This window comes from Calypte anna, chromosome 3, assembly GCF_003957555.1.
Source record: "Calypte anna isolate BGI_N300 chromosome 3, bCalAnn1_v1.p, whole genome shotgun sequence".
Taxonomy (NCBI): Eukaryota; Metazoa; Chordata; class Aves; order Apodiformes; family Trochilidae; genus Calypte; species Calypte anna.
The window spans coordinates 66,548,495-66,569,384 of NC_044246.1; the positions used below are offsets into that span (position 1 = coordinate 66,548,495).

Genomic DNA, 20,890 nt, shown 5'->3' on the forward strand with positions numbered 1-20,890 from the left:
TGGGGTTTAGCCACACCACTAATTCAGACAAGTCATGGGATTCATGGCTTATGGTTGGAATTCAACCTCATAGAATGGCTAGGAATGGAAGAGGCCTCAAAGATCACCTAGTTCCAACACCCCTGCATGGGCAGGGACATCTCCCACCAGACCAGGTTGTTCAAAGCCCCGTCCAACCTGGCCTTGAACATTTCCAGGGAGGGGGCAACAGCTTCTCTGGGCAACCTGTGCAAGCATCTCACTACTCTCACAGAAAATCATTTTTTCCTAATGTCTAGCTTAAATCTCCCTTCTTCAAGTTTTAAACTATTGCCTGTTGTCCTCTCACTACACTGCCATGCAAAAAGTCCTACCCCAGGTTTATTTTAGATCCCCTTTCACATACTGGAAAGCCACTATAAGCCACTAAACTCATGGTGTGTTGTTTTTTTTGTTTTGTTTTGTTTTGAATGAAGCAGGAATCCCTGATTTTAAAACACAGAGGTGCTAAGAGGCACTGCTGTGATGGCTGCTGTGTTAGCTCAGTGGTTACCACACTCATCACAAGCAGAGGGTACAGGTTGGCCTAAGTGCCTTTCCTGCCTTCCCCCATCCATGCAGCAACTCCTGTAACCAGTGGGCAACTGGGCTGGTTGAACCCCTCCTTTGGATGGTGTAAGGAGAGAGAGATGAGGCCAAGTGCTTGATACAGAGACAGACAGAAATTGAGGGCAGATGGTGCTATGAGTGAGCAGGACATCCATGGAGCAGAGGAAATCCTAGTTCTAGTCTGCAAGTCAAGGATAATTTTAATCTGTTGCTTGTTGGATGTAAAGATTCTGGTAGGTACTGAGGTAGGATTTAATATCTGATAATAAAACTTTTAAAAAGTTAAAAGAAATAGGGAAATACTATTCAGAATAACACTTGATGGGAAAAAAAAAATCAACTTTTCTAGTTGTGTTGAAGAAGAAATAAGGAAATAAGAATCTATTTCCCAGTCTAAGGGGGTGAGAACAAAGAACATTTGTGGTTTTGCTTTTGTGTTTTGGGAACTTGAGTTGTTTTCTGTGGAGTTTTTTTTATTGTTTTTTGTTGGGTTTTTTTAAATGAAACCCGGGCTGGAGATGTATGCTAAGCTGTAATTTCTGGTTTTCAATTGTGGGTAGTGTATGTCACCTTTTACGCTTTCTTCCTTCAAGAGCCTTTTCAAATTCCCTCGGTTGGAGTCATCTGCAGTTCCAGTGCGTGACCCTATCCCTGGCAAAGTCAGAGGCTTGTCATCAGCTGCAGCTGGGACAAGCAGGCCCTTAGTGCTATCATCAGTTAATATTTAACCTTCCTGTGAACTCTGGCTTGGTTTTACAGTCCCAGCCTACTGGGAGTGCCTGCTCAGGAAAGAAGTTCAGTATGAAAATACTGCTGAAAGTCTCCATCAGCCAGAGGGTCTCACACAGCTTCCAGGGATGTTCCTGACAGACCTAGGGCTAGTGCAGGCCTTCCAAGTGTGTAAATGTTTCAAAGTGGGTCATACTGTGAGCTGTACTGGAGAGGGAAGATTTTAAAATGTGTGATGTTTGATAAGGCTGTGTTATACCTGAGACTGCTTTTGACAGTGAGAACAGGTTGATGGCAGATGAGTTGGAGCTGTATATAGCAGTGAGAAGCCATAGGAGAAACATGAGGATGACAAGGTGCAGGCAGTCCACTTTCCTTTCTACACCAGGATTTAGCACATCCACCAACGACAGGACAGGCTAGACAGGTAAGAAGTTACCTTGTTTATCTGCTGTGAGGGTCACTAGAAACTTCCCATATCCCAGGCTGAGGTGGAGAAACTCAAGGCTTTTCATATTAACCATCCCTCAACTGCCTTTCAGACATGAACCATGGAGCACCACAGAAGTAACCTGGAGCTGTGAGCAGCTGCAGAGCTGCTGTGCTCCTTCCATCCCTGTCAGCACCAAGCCATCATCACACAGGGTGGATAAAGATGTTTAGAGATTTATTTTAAACCATCATTTTGCAGTTTGTTGAGGGTTTTTTGTTGAGGAGTGGGGATGAAGGCTAGATGCAAATCGACCCAACTTTTTATTAGGCTAAAATAGCTGTGTTTAGATGGGGTTTAATGGGAGCAGAAAGGGGCATGTGCTACCATGAACCTTATGACACTTGTAGCATGCTGCAGATGCCCCAAGCATGTGGCAGAGGCATGCAGAAAGATTATTATAATACAAGCCATGTCGTCTGTTGCCTGGTCCCCTTGCACTGCTGCATTATCTTGATGCCTCATTAGGTGCAGAATAGCCCTGATTACTGAACTCTGCTTGTTTGTAGAGAGACAAGTCAGGCTAATTAGCTGTGTGGGTGGAGTATTGGTTTCAGGCTCATCAGGAGGGCATCCTCATCCTCTCCTCAATTATATGCATCCAGCAGCAGGGTTAGGCACACAGAAGTTTGCTCGTGGGTGCTGCTTCTCTTGAGCTTATGGACAGAAAATCCAGGCTAAATGGGGCACCAAGAGAATCTTTTTTTAGCCTCTCACACTGGGACTGTGAATTGCAGTAGCGCAACTGGCACTTTTGCAGGGCGTGAGGAATGCTTCTTTCTCACCCTGAGGGATTTGTGATGAGAGTGGGTGTGCAGTGATGATCGAGTCACCGAGTTAAGCAGCAGGCGTGTGTGACTGATTTACAAATACCAGTGTTCTTTATTTACAAAGACATGTAAACAACAGAAGGTAAACAACACTGCCCAGCTCGGTCTAACAAACAGGCTGCTGCTGTTTCACTTCAGGACCTGAGGTGTTTTAGACATTTCACAGAAACTGTATTGACAGCAAACACAGGAAGGCTTCAAGGTTACCATGACTCTTTCATCTTTTGCACCAGAATCACATGCAGGGTGCAGCAGTGTGAGGGAACAGCACGGCCGAGGCCACAACAGAAGTGTGTGCAAAGAAGCCTCTTAGAGCTTGTCTTAAGGTTGGATATGTCTGGAGTCAGCAATATCCGAGTGGTACTGCTGCAACAAGCCTGTGCTCTTGACAGCACTTTCTACCCAAGGATCTGAAAGCCCTTTGGGAGTAGACCACAAATATTTGTTGCGTCTTTTATGAATTATCCTGTTTATAGCCAAGGAAATGGAGGGCCTGCAGACAGCGAGTTTCCCAGAGCTCAGGTTTTACTGGTCTCGTTTCCCAACCTTGTTCTTTAAACATAGCACCATTCTTCTTTCCCAGAAGTACAGCAATTCTGCCATTTTAGGGCAAGCTTGTGATTTCAAACTAAGGCTCCAAGCACTCTAGGTATAGAAGGGATGGTCCCAGTCATTACCAGGAGCTGTTTTCACTTCAATGATGCTCCTGCTAAAAGAGGAGCCAACTACTGTGCAATATATTGCACCCAGCCCTATAATTTTTCAGGCTGATCTGAAATCAGAATTAAGGGTGACATCAGCTGCAGAACTGTTTGAAAAGAACTGTGCTGATCTGCTGTCTTGCAAATTTAACTGCAACAGTAAACCATACGCACACACTGTATTCTACTTAGTCAAAATATTTCAAATAATGTTTGCAAGACAAACATTTGCTAGTGGAGCAATCAAGAGTTCAGGAAGTTTGCTGCTTTGTGCCAAGGAACAGATTTCCTTACATTTTAGCAACAAAAGCATCAGCTAGGGCTTGAACAGGATTTAATTCTCAGCCGTAAATTCACATCTTTGGTCCATACACATACACTTCCTGCAAAAAAACAGATGGACACGTTTTGGGCTTGTTGCTTGGGTTTTTTTTCTATTGCCAATTTATCACTATGACTTGAACCCAAAGCTCGTTTCAGCTTTTCTACCTGTTTCTAGCACGAATAGCAAGTTAAGGCAGGCTCAGCTCATACGCTAAGATCAAATTCAAGTTTGTGAGAATTGCTGCTTAAAAAACAGCCAGGAAGGTGGGTTTGAACACAATATCTAGCTGTGCAGATGCCTTCTCTTGTGGATGTTATGTTTCAAGTAGTTTTACTTCTATGCTCCCAACAAGAACTTCACTGATGCCCTGTCTTCAGTTATCATAGGAAAGGAGATGAATCACCACAACCGTAAGATACAACATCAACAGCTGCCAGCACAACGCAGGTAAATAAACACAGAGGATGAGGCCTTGCCTTTTTTTTCTTTTTTTCTTAAATACGCATTTCTGCAACCCTTTCAATCCCACAGGTGATAACAAAACTTAAGAAATTCTCCTTAAATAAAAGCTATGTACAAATTGCACACATTGCAAATGGAGCACTGAGATCAGTTACAGAAAATAAGATGTACAGTCTTCACTGATAACATCTCTCTTGCTATAAACAGTGATAAACAGCATATGCTTTCTTCAGATGTCAGAACCCAGCAAGACTGCAATATTATGTACACAGGGTTTGTTTGCCTTCTGCCTCCTGCAGCAGAGTCCCTCCAAACTCTGTTTTCACTTCAGAAAGCTGTGCAGCGATGTTCCTGCGCACCACGTCTCTCCTCCTCAGCAGATCACAAGAGAGCTGTCATTGCTGTCTGGCTTATTGGTTTTAGGCAGTCTCTGGGTGTTGAGTAGCCCTCGCTCCCAAGGGTGTTGGGCTGAGGTTTCTGGTAGTCCGTGCTGTAGCTCACGGAGGTCAGAACACCATTAGCTTTGGGTTTGTCGTAATTTATGACACTCTGGGGTGTCTGATAGTCTCCATTCCTGGTATCGGTCTTACACGAGCTGGAGAAGCTGGCTCCAGAAAGGGAGTGTTTCTGGGAGGAGATGACAGGTACATTGTAGCCATTTTCAGAAGAGAAATTATTTTCCCTTGCTACATGCCTCTCTATGATGGGGGTGGCATATTCAGGCTCTTGGCTGGTCAGGGGCAGAGCATATTCGTGCCGGTTACCTCTGTGTGGGCAGTGATAATGATTTTCAAACTCTGCACTCCCCCTTCTTCCGTCATCTTTGGTGTCCATGGGTCTAAAAGTAGATCCTTTCCGCGTGACCATCCCCGTCCCGATCATGAGAGGCTGCTGATAATCTAAAAGGAAGCATGAACTGCTCAACAAGGCAAAGGTAGATTATGTTATGTATTCAATACTTATGCATCGATAAGTATTTTGTGTTGAAAAATGACTTGGTTATTGTACCAAACACGCAGTTATCAGGGATGTGAGAAAACCTTACCCCAGCGCTAGCCCTGTAACCTCCTTCAGCGAGGAAGCACTGCAGAGCATGGCAGCAGCTCTTGCATGGAGGACCTCTAATCAGCCCCCCCCCCCTCTAATCAGACCTTGCTACCCCCTCCCTCCCTTTCCCCACCTATTGACCCAAATAAATCAACATAATTTCAGGAGTATACTCAAAAGCCCTAAAAAAAAAGAGACATCAAAAAAATATTAACAATGGACCGGACAAAGGATGTTGCCTGGTGATACACAAACAAGAAGCTCTCTAAAATCAGAGTCCCACTTGTGAAATAATTAAAGTGCCCAGCGGATTTTTAACAAGCCCAACCAAGTGTTGCTTTATTTAAAAGGCATCTTGCAGTAACTGACTGACAGGAAGGATGAAGTTAAGTGGAACAGCAGCCAAGAGAGTCAAAGGAAGTGTGAAATGTGCTAAGCCAGCTCAGCACTGCTGTGGGTGCACGAGGGGGGACAAGCTGTGGGAGGAGAAATGGGACCAGTGCTGCCAGAGGAAGTGGGTGGTCACCCTGGTCAAGGGGTAGAGCTGGGGATGGGCAAACAGCCTGAGCAGGAGCAAAATGGAGGAAATGTGGCCTCTGCAAGGCAGGATGCCCTGGGAGAAAGAGATCTGGACTAACAATGTTTTTTAAAAATCCAGCAGAACTATTATGAGGAAATTCAGGGTTCTAACTTTCTCACTTTGGTGCAAGTGACAATCTCTTACAGAAACATACGGTGGCCTGAACAGCTCTAGCAAATGACACTGCTAAAGCATCGTGTTTTGATGCAGGCGTGAAGAAGTTAGCTCAGTTTGTGTTCTGGCATCGTGGCTCATCTGACATGAGCGACAAATTCCATCCCATATGTCCTGTGAATCTTTTTGGCAGTTCCTGGCTGCTTCCCAAACTTCAGCATGTAGGGTTGAAGGCGTTATGATACTTCACTAAGTAAGTGGTGCAGCTCTTCCCAGCATCACTGCTACCATCCCCAGCGATCTCCCTCACTCAGGATTAAGCATCTCGACTCTCTCCCAGCTGCCTTGGAGAACCAGCAGGCAGCCAGGGATTTGAAGAGGTTGGGGGGGGGAGTGGATATTCGTGTAACCTTTATGCACATTGCACAGTCTCTGCAATTAAATTATAAAAAGCCACATCTCTGGGCTGTGTTTACATTTTTATTTCGTGTTTCTTATTTTTAAGGCAACTGTAGCTGAAATGCTGAGGTTAGGGGGTACCAGTGCAGAATGATAGGTATGATTCCACCTCTCCATGGCGGGAGAGGTAGATGTAGAGAGCAGAGGCTCTCAAGACATGGTTGGGAGAGCCAGATAACCATGATTTGTGAGCAACTGTAATGCACTCCCTTTCTTTTATATTTATATTGAAAGTTTCTGGAAGGACTGAAACCATCTTTCAAAGATATCCAGGGTAGCACCATCTGGAATTACAGTAACCATTCATTTGCTTTTTAAATGTATTTCTCTGCCAAACTCGCTTGAAAAATTCTATGGAATTTTTAAGTTCAAGAAGCTGGAAACAGCAAATTAATCTTTCTGGAAGACTGCTGATCACTGATCCCATTAAATGGCTGGTCTCACTAGCCTTTCCAGACAGACTAAACTAGGCAAGGATAAGATGGGCTAAGAGGATGAATTAAAAAAACATCCCTTTGGGATGCAAATAGTACTGATGTGGGGATTTGCTCTATCCAAACAGTGACCTGGAGCCAAGGTAGCATAGGAGAGAAGCATTGTGGTTGTTTTTATCTTCTCTCTCATCTACTTGCTTCCACTTCAGGGGGCCTCATCTCCAAAAGAGTTCAGACACCTGGAAAGCTACACAGGGATGTCAGCACAACTTCCAGTTGGGCATGAAATCCCACTGCAAACCAACTAAGCATTGTTTCTGTTTGCTCAGGAACAAGCACCATTATCTTTTGTTCCATGTCCAGAGACATTTATGTTTGAATAGAAACACAAAAATTAGTAAAGCCCAACTATCTGAGGCACATTCTTGCGCTGCATCCATGCCTGCCTGCCTGCCTTCCATGGTTACCTTCAGCTGTAACTATTTCAGAGTCAGGAAATCAGGAAAAAAAAAAAAAAGTGGCTTTTTCCCACTGCTATATTTAGCTGCTTCATGATACATCTGGAATGCAAGCAGTTAAATCTGTTCCTTGGCCTCAGCTTTTGTGAGAGCTGGAGCATGTCACATTGCTGGTACATCCCTCTCTCTGTCACCTGCTCTGCATGCAGAGCAAAATGAAAGCATCTCAGGGGGAGCAATTGTTACCTGCCATGTCACTGGTGACCAGATCCAGTTTTTGTGGTGTCTCCTTCTCATTACTATAGGTGATGGTAAATTCAGTTGACTGGTGTCTGGTGAAAGGCTGCTTGATTTGCTTCCAGCAACCTAGGATAAAGAAATAGCAACAGAAAGCTTATCAGCAACTTAAATGCTTACATTCAGAAGATTTATCAGAAAGTTTAATTTTTAGTGTACTCTATAACAGAGTAGCTAAAAAGCAAAACTAAAATGGGATGTTTGTAAAAAAAGCCCGCTAAATTTGGAGGGTGAAAGGGAAAAAGTGAATCATCATCTGGGATTTCCAAGTGAAAACAAAACTTTAGAGAGGATTTTCTTGGCAAGAAGGGCTCAAATTCTGAAATTATCTGCACTGATGCCTTAACAAAGTATAGCAGTAAAATACCATCTGCATGTTTTGTCATTGCTTGTGTGGCAAAAATAATGCTTAAAATTTCCTTTTTTTGGTAGGCTAGTGTGGCTTCTGTTTCCTTAATATCTGAGCACTTGTATTCATCAGCTAATTTGTTCTCATAACACCCTTGAGAGACAGAAAAAAATCCACAGTGTCAGGCACTTGCCTAGAGCCTGCAAACAGAGTCTGGGGAAAGGTGGATTCAGCTCCCATCTTCCTAAGTCCCAATCTTGGTTCACAAGGGCTTAGGAGCTTGATTTATGAAGCACACACACAACAAATGAACTGACTGGGTAAGAGGCTATCTTCAGTTCCTTGGGATTTGTCCTCATTAGCAAGTGAGAAAGGATTATGATGTGACCTTGAAAAATCACATTAGCAAATATGATGTTAAGTACAAATTAATTTTTTAATGAGGGCAAGCTGCAGTGGGTAACAGCATTCCTTTCACTGACATCAGCACCTGCTTGAGGGCTGAAATTTTGGAGCTGAGCTATTGCATGGCACTTGTCAAGAGACAAGTGACTTGCTGAGTGGTTTCTTTTTTATGGCAAGCTGAGATTCAGAAGGATATTCCTCAATAAAGTTGGCTGGCCAGGAAAAACAGCTAAGCCCTCCTTCCAAGCTGAGGGGAAACTCTACTCTAGAAAGCATTATTGAGCAAGACAAAGAATATACTTCACAGGGTTTTGCAGGCATCTCCTAAAGCAAGAGTCCTCAAGCCAATCCCCTGTTCAGATTTTACACATGGAGTACAATTCAGTATTGTGAGACTTTATGAATAGAGTCCCAATCAGGGAGGGCAGTGAGATAGAAATATTAAAGCCATAAAAAATTATTAGCCTTTGCTCTCTTGCAGAAAGGCAATCCTCTCTACTGTGGGGAAAATAAAAGGAAAGCAGCAATACTCTGCAAAATAGGTATTTTGGAGGAGTGAAGGAAAGGGAGGGCACCTGGGAGCACTCTCACATGCTAATTTATGCACTTTGTATAATAGATCTTTGCTAATTGCCTTTCTGTCATAGAAACCAAATTATATTGTTTCTGAGGGCACTGTGCAAGGATGACACAAGTGGGACTATCTTTCACTTTTTCCCTTGTATGAAGAGGTGAATTTGAATGAGGAAACGTGGATACTATTTCATAAGCACTTAAGTGGTTTCTTTGCATAAACCACTTCCCACTGGCCCAATGGACAGGACAATGTGCCTGCTTCTCCACTAACCTGATTTCTGAGCACTTGATAATCCATAAGAAAGTCCTTTAGCTTCCCGCCTGCAAGGAGAGGAAAATATGCATAAACACCTGCACTCACAGCATTTCAGCTTCATGTCTTAGCTCCAGCAGAGAAACCCTTCATGTTTAGTAGCTGAGGGCAACATTTCACTTGGGGTTTCTGAAGGCCAACATTTTCTAGAACATAAGGCATGCAACCCGGGGTTTCTACATCTCACTTTTCCCCATCTGTGTGCAAAATGTGAGGCCAGTGTTCAAATTTCTTGTGTCTGGCTCTCACCAATTTGATGCATCTGTGTTTATATGTGTCACTCCAGGTTATGTTTTGGGTCTGCTCTTCTGAATCCTTTGGCCAGTATATACATTTACTGGGAATCCAGGGTGAAGATGGGTACTGCTAGTGATAAGGCAACACCACCAGAGCACCTTTTACACTTCCAAATCCTCATATCCTGATGGAAGCACTTCCTTGCTCTATGTGCAAGGGCAGGCTCATGAGAATGGTTGTCTCCCAGGAACCACAGGTAGCAGTGGTTCTTCTTCCCATCCTTTATGAAACAAAGCAGCTGTTTTAGCTGCTTCCCAGTGTACACTTCCAATTCCTTACACCTAGGCTCTGCTTTCAGCCCACTAGTTTAAGTGCTCTAGCTTAAGGGACTCAGAAGCAGAAACACAACAGGAGGGAATGGAAAGAAAATGCTCCAGATAGATAGCTCAAATCCTCCCTTTTTTATTTGGCTTTGGTGGGGCAACTATTCCTTCTTTGATTGTTTTACACCTTAGCATTTGTGGGGATATATAGGCTGAAGAGAAGAGCTGGTTACATGGGACTGTCAATTGGGGTGTGCAGCTCCTTCACCTTGGTTTTTTGTCCTGCTAGGGGAGACGGACAATGAGAAATACAATTTACAGGACATGAGTTCTACTTATCAATTTCCAGCACCCTGGTAAAGAGGTTATGTAGCTGGATGTGCTAGCTAGGTAGCCACAAATGGCACCTGTGACAAAAAAACAGGATCTTACTTTCTTAGGGCAGCACAGATACAAATTCCAGAGAACAGGAACAGACACAGCACAACGAGGGCAGGGACAATTATAGCTGTAAGCTTTAAGCCTGCATGAGGTAAAAAAAAAAAAGGAGAGAAGTTAAAAGTTAAAAATTACTCTGAGGCTGATAATTTTTACTACAGAGAATACAGCAAAAGGCACTAAAACTTGCAAGTGAGCATGAAAATGTCAAACTGTTAAACTGCAAGCCCTGTCCTCAGCTGTACTTAGTTGCCAAATAGCTATGTGTAACAATGTTGAGATGAGAGAGTTAAATCTACTTCCTCAAGGCTGATACTTGGCTTAATATCTATATGCGTCCTTACAAAGAGCAGTTCCTATTTCACACTAGGTAACTTTTTAAAGCCACTTACAGCAGAGTTGTTTTCAGTTGCTTATAAAACTGCCAAATGAGGCTGCAATTTTACATGCTGAGTATATGGCTTATGCTGAACATTTCAGTTGAAATAGTTCAAAGATTACCAGGAGTGGAGCTAGGGAAAAACCTGTTTGGTGCCTGTTAAATTCTAACGTGACTGGCTTTAGAGCAGGGATTTGGAAATTAGCAGTGAGGTGGCTCTTGTGTCAAGAGTGCACCTTTTGCTGCTCCTACAGACACTTGCCAGGCTGCTAGAATAAGGTGTGTGTCCCCAAGGTATTTACAATTTAGCAGATGAAACCTTAGCAGATTTGATTTTCGGTGAATATGAACACAAATCACCCATACCGCTGCACAGATGAACTGAGCTTGCTCTTGGCAAGAGCAATGCTGTTACAAAAGAGCTTTTTTTTCTTATGGTGATTGCTTCTTACAATCAGTTTTTTTACAGAGGCATTCCTACAGCTATCAGCTACTTAAAGAGTAGTAGTGTTTGGTGTGTGACTCCAGTAATTCCTGCCTTGCTACGGGTCGACCAAATGGTCTGTATAAGCAACAAATGTTGTTTGCTTGCTTTTCAAAATCTAAGAAATTAGCTCCACAATGTTAAAGGAGGAAGACTGCATATTCAGGGAGAAGTATGAGAATTAAGGTTTTCTGAGCCCCTGTGAATAGAGGCATTATGAAGAAGTGTTTAAGTACTAGCCATGCACTATCATATGCTGCTTATAGCTGGGGACCGGCTCTGGGAGGAGTTGTGATTGGGTAGATAGAGGGTAATGTTTTTGTGAGACTGCTGCTTCATATATTACAAAAACTTATAAAATATAGGAAGAGAGTGAGGAAGTGCTCCTCAAAAAAAAAAAGTGCTGATGTACTCAGTATGGTGCCATGAGCCACATACCAAACATGGCAAATAAAACAGTATGACAGAGAAACCAAAGCTTCATGTTTCACACATCCAGAAAAGTTAAGGCCTTCCATTTCTTTCTGTTCCTAAAGACAAAAAGGAGATATGCTTCCCCTTCCCTCTGTCCTTAACTTTTAATGAAGTATGAACGGAAAATAAAGTTTTGATTTGTGAGAAAGTCTTTGAAGTTTGAAAGAAAGTTTGCCAGGGTGGGCTGAAGAGATGATTTCTAGAGAAAACACCACGTTAGGAAGTGTTACCCAAGTTAGTTTCTTCTGATGGGATGGGCTCTGTAACAGTCCTGTCTTCTTTTCCAAGGGAGGTTTCTGTGCTCTGGCTTGGTTTCTGCCACATTGAATGTGTAAACGAGCTATTAGCTGCAAAAAGAGAAGGGGCCATCAGTGGCACTGTGGAAGCACAGGGGTCTTTGGAGGCACCATGCCTAGGGAGCACTGCTTACCCCATACCTTGCATGATTCGACAGCCCATCAGCTCAAGCTTCAATGCTATTCTTTGGTTCCAAGTTTGAGGGACAATTCTCACGTAACGGGCCACTATGGGAGGGATGAAATTATTGCGTACTATGTCACCAGAGTTGGAGTTGCCTTGAAATACCTGCAACGAAAGGTAAGCATATTGTTTCCTCTGGTTTTAAAGTCTGTTTCTTCAGAGTGCTCCTGACATCCAACTTCCAAGTTTTTCATGATCCTCAAAACTAACAGATTGATAATCTGGGATGCAGCCACAAGATTTTTGGAACTGAGAGTTCTGGAAAGAAATAATCTTTTGAGTTCTGACAGATGATCACATTTTTCTGTTAGCTCAGAGAAGAAAGATTATCAGTCTCTTTCAGTTCTGTGTAATTTCTAGTTAATGTATGCTGCTATAATGCTATTGGCTTCTGATTTAGTAGAACTGCAGCAACCTTACTGGGGCAACAGGGGATAAAAATGTAAAAAGAAAAATGAAAATATAGAAAAGTGAAAAAATGAATAGTGAAATATTTCAAGACATTTTAGTGAACTTGTCAGTTTTCTGTATCAAGCTTGAAGACTGGCTATCAGTTGCATCTCCTTTCACCTTACACTCCTCTTAATACTCATAAAGTATTTCCCAGAATCAGCTCATTCCATATGCAAGCAGTAGTCCTTACAAGACTATTACTTGAAGAGGCTTGAGCATGATCTAGAATAACTTAAAAGCCTCATGAGATAGGGAAATGAGCTCAGCACACCTTAGATAAAATACCAAGCCACATGGGGTTCTGATGGGACAGGTCTTATTGTGCACCTTAGCTGAGACTATGATCATATTTAATACTTTCATAAGATTATTTGTGTATAACAAATCACTAGGGAAAACTGCAAACATGCAGATTTTAAATAGGTAGCCTTCACAGTTCAGCCACTACTAGGTAGATTTGTCACTTTGTGGGCCAACAACCTCTCAGTTAAACATTTAGAAGTACTAAACGAGTTCACATTGCACAGTGAATTCTTTGCCATGCAAGTCAAGAAAGTCAGAGACAGCAGGAAATTTCTCTACATCTCTTCAATGCTTTTTAAAGCTGCCATCAAGATCGAGGAGCAGGTAGAGCCTTATCCTGAGGCAAGCTGACCTCCCTCTGAAATGACGAATCAAGATCTGGCTTTGAATGCTGTGGGGGCAGAGAGGTTTGGGGTTTTTTTGTCGTTTGAAATGAAACGTGGGATTTTCAGAGGAAAATGTTATCAGAACAACCTGTGCAGCCTATCCTATGCCTACAAGAACTAGTTGCTTTACTTTTATTTCCTCATTGTTGAAGTTGCTCAGAGTTTGTCGGAGTTGTTGTGTGGACAGGTATTTTGGTGTAAGAGCATTTATTTTAGGTTCAGTTAGATCAGTTTCTAACAGACATTGGCTGTGCCCATGGATGTGTGTGGCAAGGGTCCTGCCAGCATGGGGCGGGCAGTGGTGCAGTCTCTGGGTGTCCTGAGGCACAGTCCCACCAGCAGAGCTGTGCTTTCACCTGAGTCAGTTGGTTTTGATTGTGAAGGGGAGGGTTGGCCACCCTGGTGCATCTGAAGCGAAATCTCAGCTTTGCTGGTGTCATACCAACCAATGCTTCTGAACTGGCACAGTGTTCCTAGCACAGGAAACCCAAGCTGAAGCCCTGCCCAAATAGTTTCAATTACTCCGTGTTTTTTTTTTAAAGAAGGATGCACATACACTTGCGTCCCTGTATGTGTGTGACAGCTTCAGCAAGCCCTGGATAACTTCCTGGTTTCCACAAGTTTGCCATCTACACCATGGCCATAAATAACACTGTGAAGACATCCTGAGTCTAGACAAGGCTGAACTCCAGTCTTTCTTGACTGTGAAACCTGCCCTTCAAAGTCAAAGCAGCGTACCCTTTATTTCTGTGTTTTCATACCTCTCCCACTTTCCCTTACCTTTTCTTCGTTGCTCAGAATCCCTTTGTAAGTCCTCCATTTTGAATTGTTATTTTTGTAGTTCATTGTAAATGTCTTTACATAAAAGTTCAAATTCAGCATCATGGAACCAGAGCCAGTGGTTTTAATCCCTTTTAACAAAATGCAAAATACATTTTTATTTGTTAGGTGTCTGGTTTAAAGGAGCATTTTTCAAATGCAAACACAGAAGCCAAAAGAAATCAGAGAATTTTGCCTTAAAAATCTTGATATATTTTTCAAACTATGTTGGAAGTGAGTTAAAAAGTTGGGTGAATAATGGGAATCAGTTTTAAACTGTTAATTTAGCTCAATGGAATTTTTACCAGAGACCAGATTAACGACTTCAGAAATGGTAATTGCTTTTTTATATCATGGTCCATATCAGCAGCCCTTACATCTTTAACAGCAACTGTAATTTACTTTTTACAAGTAAACCAGGAATTGGAAATAGGAATTTCATAGAATCATTGAATTTTTTTGTGTTGGAAGGGACCTTAAAAATTCTCTAGTTTCAACCTCCCTTCCATGGGTAGGCGGGTACTCCTCGCACAAGACCAGGTTGCTTGAGGCCCCATCCAACCTGGCAGCCACAGCTTCTCCAGGCAACTTGTTTCAGTACCTCACCACCCTCCAGTGAAGAATTTCTTCTCAATGTCTAACTTAAATGTACTCTCTTCTGGTTTAAAACACTTACTCCTTGTCCTTTACCTACACATCCTCGTAAAAAGCCCCTCCCCACCTTTCCTGTAGGCCCCTTCAGGTACTGGAATGTCACTATAAGGTCTCCCCAGAGCCTTCTCTTCTCTCAGCTCCAACCCCAACTCTCTCAGCTTGTCTTCGTAGGAGAGGTGCTTTCTTTCACTTGGGCCATTATTTCAAAGGCTATGACTTTAGTGTTTCTTATTGACTCCAGAAGTGCAGCATCAACAGATCCTAAGCAATTGTTTATCATCTATCCAGACCCTATTGGTCCCCATGTAAGTATTTGGTTCTCAGCCTAACAGCATGATTACAGATCTGGCATGCACAACAGCAGAGTTCAATCCTATATCCCCGCAGGAAGACCAGCCTTGTAAATAGTCATGATTTTTAAACTAGAAAAAATAATATTCCACAATGCAGAGCATTTCATTCCATTCAATGGAAGAAATACCGAATTATTAGCTTTTCAGCTGCATTCAGTTTCTTCTCCAGCTGAAACCACAGCTTCTAATAACCAGGCAGTGACGTACCTGTTATTCTCTTCTTCTCTCCCAGGTCTATCTCCAACCATTCACGATTACTGCTGTGGTTAGAGGCCCAAGCCAATCCTGCAACTTGAAGCCAAGCCTTGTCAGGAGACCACTGGAAGAGTTGCCCAAATTCATTGGTTTCCTCCCAGTAGGAAGATGCAGTAACCTGGCTCTTGGAGAGGAATCCCTCGTCCAGACTGAGAGATTTGTTGCAGCCTACCAGTCCCCAGACAGACAGAAGGAGTTATTTTGAATGTTCACAGCATATTTTTATATTAGACTAGCAACATACGAAGACCACCCACAACAGAAAATCAGATGTTGCATAATCTAGTGCTAGCCTGATGCTATCCATTAACTTGTGGTATTTGCCAGTCAGTTTGTGCTGGATGATCCAGTAACAGAGTGCTGTGATCCCTCTCTTTTACCAGTTTTACTCCTACATACGTGACACCTTCCCAATCCATCTGTTATTTTTGCCATTATTTTTTTTTTCTACTCTCTGCAGTTTTCTCTCATTCCTGTGAAGACTTCTTATGTTTTTAAATTTTCCTTCTGAAACATATTTATGTTTTGAGATTGGCATTAACTAATCTTGCTGTACAAAACATTCTGCAGATGAAGGCACGACACCGAAAGGAGCACTTTACTGTAAATATTTCGTAACTCTCACCTGCAATTAGGATTAAGAGAGTTACTCATTAGAGCAGCTCCTTGATACTGCTGCCAAGAGCTGATATCATGAAGATAATAGCTGCAGGTAAGTACTGCAAACTCCACCAAAGAACCCACAAAACTTCTGCACTTCAAGGTTCTTCAGAGAAAACAGGCCAGTGGAACAAGGTTTCCATTAAGTTAAAAGTATTTCCCTGGCAGTTTCAAAGGCCCGTACTTGCTCTGCAATTTTCATTGGAATAGTAAATGATTTTATCTCAGATGACTGAAATATAATTCAAATGAATGAGCACGAACTTTTCCCCCCTCTTTGCTATGTTTTATGCAAATGAGCAGCTTGACAGATTAAAGACGCTTTTGCATCTTGGAAAGTCATAAACAAAAACTCATTCTGTATCAGTGCAATGTAAATATATTTTCATTCCACTCTCTGTTTTCATTCTCTTCTTGTATAATGAAGATGGAATTTATAAATGTCTGAAGAAAAACTGCTTTCATTTTCTGCTGCCTAAAGTACATGAAAATGGGATTATCTGATTGCCATTTTTCATATGCTGGCATCAGAAATGTAACAGCAGAATACTATTTCTGTTTCTCATCTGTGTGCATATGACCTGTTCTTATTCTGTGTCTTTTTTCTAGTTCACTTCACATCCCTTCAATTTATTTTTTTTTCAACTTGCCAATTTAAAAAAATACTGCCCAAAAATATCCTTCCTAGATACAACCTGATGTTCCCCCGATGACTTTTAAAACTTTTACAGAAAATACTTAAATAATAAGGTAAAATTTGAATAGCTAAAAATAAAGCCATTATTCTTACCATTTGAAGTAAATATGAACCGCTTATCTGACAGCGAACCACTGTAAGAAAAGAAAAAGGTAATTCAGCCTTTAAGGAGGCAGTCACAGGAATGCTGAGGCTCAGTTTCAGAATCACTGTTTATCTAACACAATATCTCTGGCCAGATAACCAGGATAGCTTGATTTGCTGGTTGGAGCAGTAAGAGCACTTTTGTGCATCTCTCACCATGACTGAATCCAGATTGATTTTTTTGAGAAATCGTTGTGCTTTAAAGTGACTCCCCATACCTTCAGCTTGTTACTCTTGCTGCATGCTTCTGCTTTTGTCCCCTGCACAGGCTGTGGGAAAGGCTTTTCCTTCTGCTCCTCAGGCCAGCAACATGAGAGCATATTCAAAAAGAGCCCAGAACAGGAAAGCTCTCAAGACCTGGAGCTGCCTGTGGTGCATGGCTCCAGCAGTGGGACCAGGTTTCTCCTCACCTGCAGTAGCTTATATTAGAGCAATTTCACTGAAATCAATGACTTCCTATTAGTCTCAAGTCCATATCTAGTTTGAAGAAAATCCAGCCTTAAGCACTGTGAAAGAGTTACACTTGATGGTGTCTAAACCATGTCAGCTCTGAGCATTCCTGCTTGGGCTGCGGCTGTATTGCAGCCAGAATAACACTACTCCTTGTTTTAGTTGGGGTGGGAACCAGTTCTGTCATAACCAGGACTAACACTTCCCATCAGGAATGGTTATTTTTTCTCCACTAACAGGGCCACATCTGTGGCTCCCCTTCTCTTCCTCCTGACATGGACTGCTTTGCTTCAGGAGAAAAGCCATTTTCTGGGCCATTCCAAGCAATAATGCACAGTGCAGGACAAGATAAAAATCACACTGTAAGGGAAAGCTGAGCTTTCTTTGGCCTCCCATGGAGCCACTTGCTGATTTGCAATCAGATGCCCCTGAGGGTTTTTTCCCAAAGTGATGACTGCCTAATGAAAATAAAAGCCTGGGTTTTAATGTGAAATTAGTTTGTCTTTCTCACAAACCTGACCCCTTCCACGTCGCTCCGATTAGCTGCACGCCTCACTTGCCCCTTTTGAAAAGCCTTGGCCAGTGTGACTGAGCAGTAAAACAACTTCTGCACTTAAGCATCAAGACAGTTTCTTTTCAGGCTGGCCTTTGTTGTTGGCCAGGAAAATTTCCCCTGAGGTCCCATCTGTGGGCTAACAGCAGTGTGCAGGGCTTCGCGTTTTGAGAGCGAGCACTGCGAAGGGGGAATAGGAAAGTGGCCCCATGTCAAGGTCAATAAAAACACTGCCTCTTTTTGTCACTGAGGGAAAATCAATGACTACAGGCAAATGAAGCCCTTCAGAGATGATGGAGAGCATGGGAGGGAGCAGATTTATTTGGGCATGTAGGCGGCAGAGTAGCTAGAAGGAGAAACTCAAGCCCTCCCTCTCACATCTTCCCCCAGGCAATCCTCACGGGCAATCAGATGCGCTCTGCTCCCTTCAAACCAGTTTGACTGTTACAGCCAAAACTATTTTTTGCTTTCTTACTGAATACTAAGCAATCAATTCCAAGAGAAGAGAAGAAAATAAACACCTGCAGTGATCAGTAAAACCTACCCAACCAGAAATCATAGTGCTTCTTAATACTTATTTATGAGATAAAGCTTTGTAATAAAAAAGTCGTCCAGATCCCTTCCAAATACTGCATGGCAATTTCAGTAAAGAAAAGGAGGTTAGCCTTTTTAAGGTCTATAAAGCTATGAAATCAAGCAGAAACATTTCTTCTATAATTCTGCAAGTCACTGAAGAGGACAAACTAATTCACTAAGTGGTAATCCATCAGCTTCCTAGTGTGACAGGTGGCATTTGTCCCACAAATTTTATTTTTTCCTTTAAGGGATGGTATCACCCCATGCTCCTCATTTTTCTGACAACCTTCAGGATCCTGCCTTACTAACAGTACTGGGACAGGACTGCATGGGAGACCTGTGCTGGTTAGCTCTGCTAGAAAAGGATGCTGCCTCCCATAATAAATTTCTGTTAGCATCAATGTTTTGGTTTTTTTTTTAGCTTTAATTTTCCAGTCAGTCTTAAGCAAGCTTGTTATAAGCAGTGCAGGTTAACCCTGAATCTCATCCCTCACAATTCACAAGCATGCATTCCCTTGCATTTTCAGAGATGAATTATTTCGCGTGCATGGACATACAGGATGGCTCTGAACGACAAAGTTACACCCCCATATATTTGTACTGAGGTATCAGGACTGCCTAGGAAACCCAGATACTTGATCCTGATGGTAGCAGTTGTGGGTGCAGGCCCACGCATGGATCATGGGAACCAAAACTCTGAAAGATGGAACTGGGGAGGCCAAGGTCAGCTCTGGTGGGCTGGTGAGCGAGCGAGCTGTAGCTTCACTGTCACATCACAACGCTGGTATTTAACAGCCCAATGTACTCCAGCAGCAGCAGATTTTGAGGAGGTTAATTTCAGCTCAAGTTTTTATATAATTTAAAACTTTAATACTGAAATCTGCTATAAATGACACTTGAAAAACTTGATTAAGCTTTTAGTTAACGTTTACTAAAAAGGTCTTAAAGCACTGCTGTCTAAGCAGCATTTTTTCTCTCCCTGACTCTGTCTGCTGAGCAGGAATTTTCTTACAGTGTGGAGGTACCCCGATGACAGGGAAGCCATGCAGTTTTGGAAGCCTTCTGAAAGCGTGACATGCATTAGTTCATTTTATTAGTAAGTAGGCCCACCATTTCTAGGAACAGTTTTTCATGTTTTGAAAGAAAAGGATTTCCCTGCATTCTCTAGTTTCCCTCTCCTGGGATAATGGGCTCTTACCAGTAGTTCTGCTCCCAGGATTGTCCCAGTTGCCAGGAGCATCAGAAGCATCCTGGGGAAATGCTCTGCTCACACTCCCATGTTTCTTAAAATCTGTGCCATCTAGCTTGCAGGCATATGACACAGTATGAGCCCATTTACCTATGGTTCCCTGCCTAATATATAGAAAACCATTGTTGTCTGCTTGGGGTGATTCGGTCCCTTTGAGATGTGTATCATGCAGGAGGAATGCCTCTGTCTGCCCCAGTATACAGGGAGCTAAGAGAGCTGCACTCCTCTTTTGGGTGCTGTCTCAAGGGCCTCACATTAAATGGGCTAAATCTGGAGGCTGGCATCAGCCTGGAAGAACAGATTTCAGCTCTCCTTCAAGTCAATTGGAGTTTTCTCACTTGATGTCATACACACAAGTTGTTATCTCCTGTGAAACATATAGGGTATCTTCTAAATAGCAATATCAAAAGGATGTTTGGCAGTTAAGGGGATGGGTTAATTGTGGAAACAGTTTCCCCCCAGCACATGTACATTTGTACATTAGCTTTTGTACTGTGAAATAACCCAAACAAATGGCAATCCTAGCATCAGTTTATGCACTATTGAGCTACTCCTCCTGGGATTCTCAAGAGTTATGGATTCTCAAGGGTTACAGATATATGAATGTATGTAAATGGTTCAGGAACTTCTTTAGTTAAGGCACAAAATGTTTAATTCCAGGTTTCATTAAGCTGGCATGTGTGAGGGGAAGAAATTGTACTATTTGATAGGAGGGCTTGTTGCCCCAGCTGAGCTGTCAGTCCTTTGCTTGAGGCAAATGTGTATTAATTTTCTTAGGCAATTAACTTTCAAGTAATATATCTAAGACAAATAGAAAACATTTAGGCTTCATATGCCTTCTGGTAGTGGTCTGCATGCTACCCAACTTTGTATACTCCTGTGCCATACTATATAAAGCACTTCTATCTGTACTAAAGTTTAATCATAGCAACAGACAAAATTAATGCCTTTTTTTTTTCTTTATGAATGAAACCATAATTGTAAAATTGTCAGGAAACTGTGGGCAATCAGGGAAAAAGTATAAAAAGAAACCATATTCCCTTATCCCTACTTGACTATGGGACTGAGGAGATTTCCCTTCTCACAAACAAAAAAACGCTTCATGTAAAATCCAGATAATCTTTGAAAATTAAAAAATATAAAACAGCAGGAGTGTCAGAGGTAGTTGCTAGAAGGGCTTACTGTGCTGGATAGAGATTAGAGGATTTATTTCTGCTTCAACAACACTGCAATTAAAAGTCAGAAGATAAGTGGTAAATATAACACCCTTTCTATAAATATTCTACAAGAGAAAAACTCTAAATATGTCAAAAGCACAGTGTTCAAGAAGCTGTTCATTAAATCCCTAGAGGCTCAATGGCACTTT

General features: G+C 42.2%; 1 protein-coding gene across 2 annotated transcripts in view; it reads right to left on the bottom strand.

Moving 5' to 3' along the window:
• Positions 1 to 2,674: 2,674 nt before the first annotated feature.
• Positions 2,675 to 20,890, bottom strand: part of DCBLD1 (discoidin, CUB and LCCL domain containing 1) — a 48,688-nt gene continuing 30,472 nt past the window's right edge. Inside the window, exons 7-15 of one of the 2 annotated variants that reach the window (XM_030448666.1) lie at positions 16,646 to 16,686; positions 15,148 to 15,363; positions 13,895 to 14,025; positions 11,930 to 12,077; positions 11,723 to 11,839; positions 10,150 to 10,240; positions 9,116 to 9,165; positions 7,464 to 7,583; positions 2,675 to 5,024 (exon numbers count right to left, since the gene is read on the bottom strand). In XM_030448666.1, coding sequence (XP_030304526.1) covers positions 4,507 to 5,024; positions 7,464 to 7,583; positions 9,116 to 9,165; positions 10,150 to 10,240; positions 11,723 to 11,839; positions 11,930 to 12,077; positions 13,895 to 14,025; positions 15,148 to 15,363; positions 16,646 to 16,686 — 1,432 coding nt within the window. In that variant the 3' untranslated portion in view covers positions 2,675 to 4,506. The remainder of the gene's footprint in view (positions 5,025 to 7,463; positions 7,584 to 9,115; positions 9,166 to 10,149; positions 10,241 to 11,722; positions 11,840 to 11,929; positions 12,078 to 13,894; positions 14,026 to 15,147; positions 15,364 to 16,645; positions 16,687 to 20,890) is intronic. The other variant, XR_003987432.1, reaches the window with a different exon arrangement.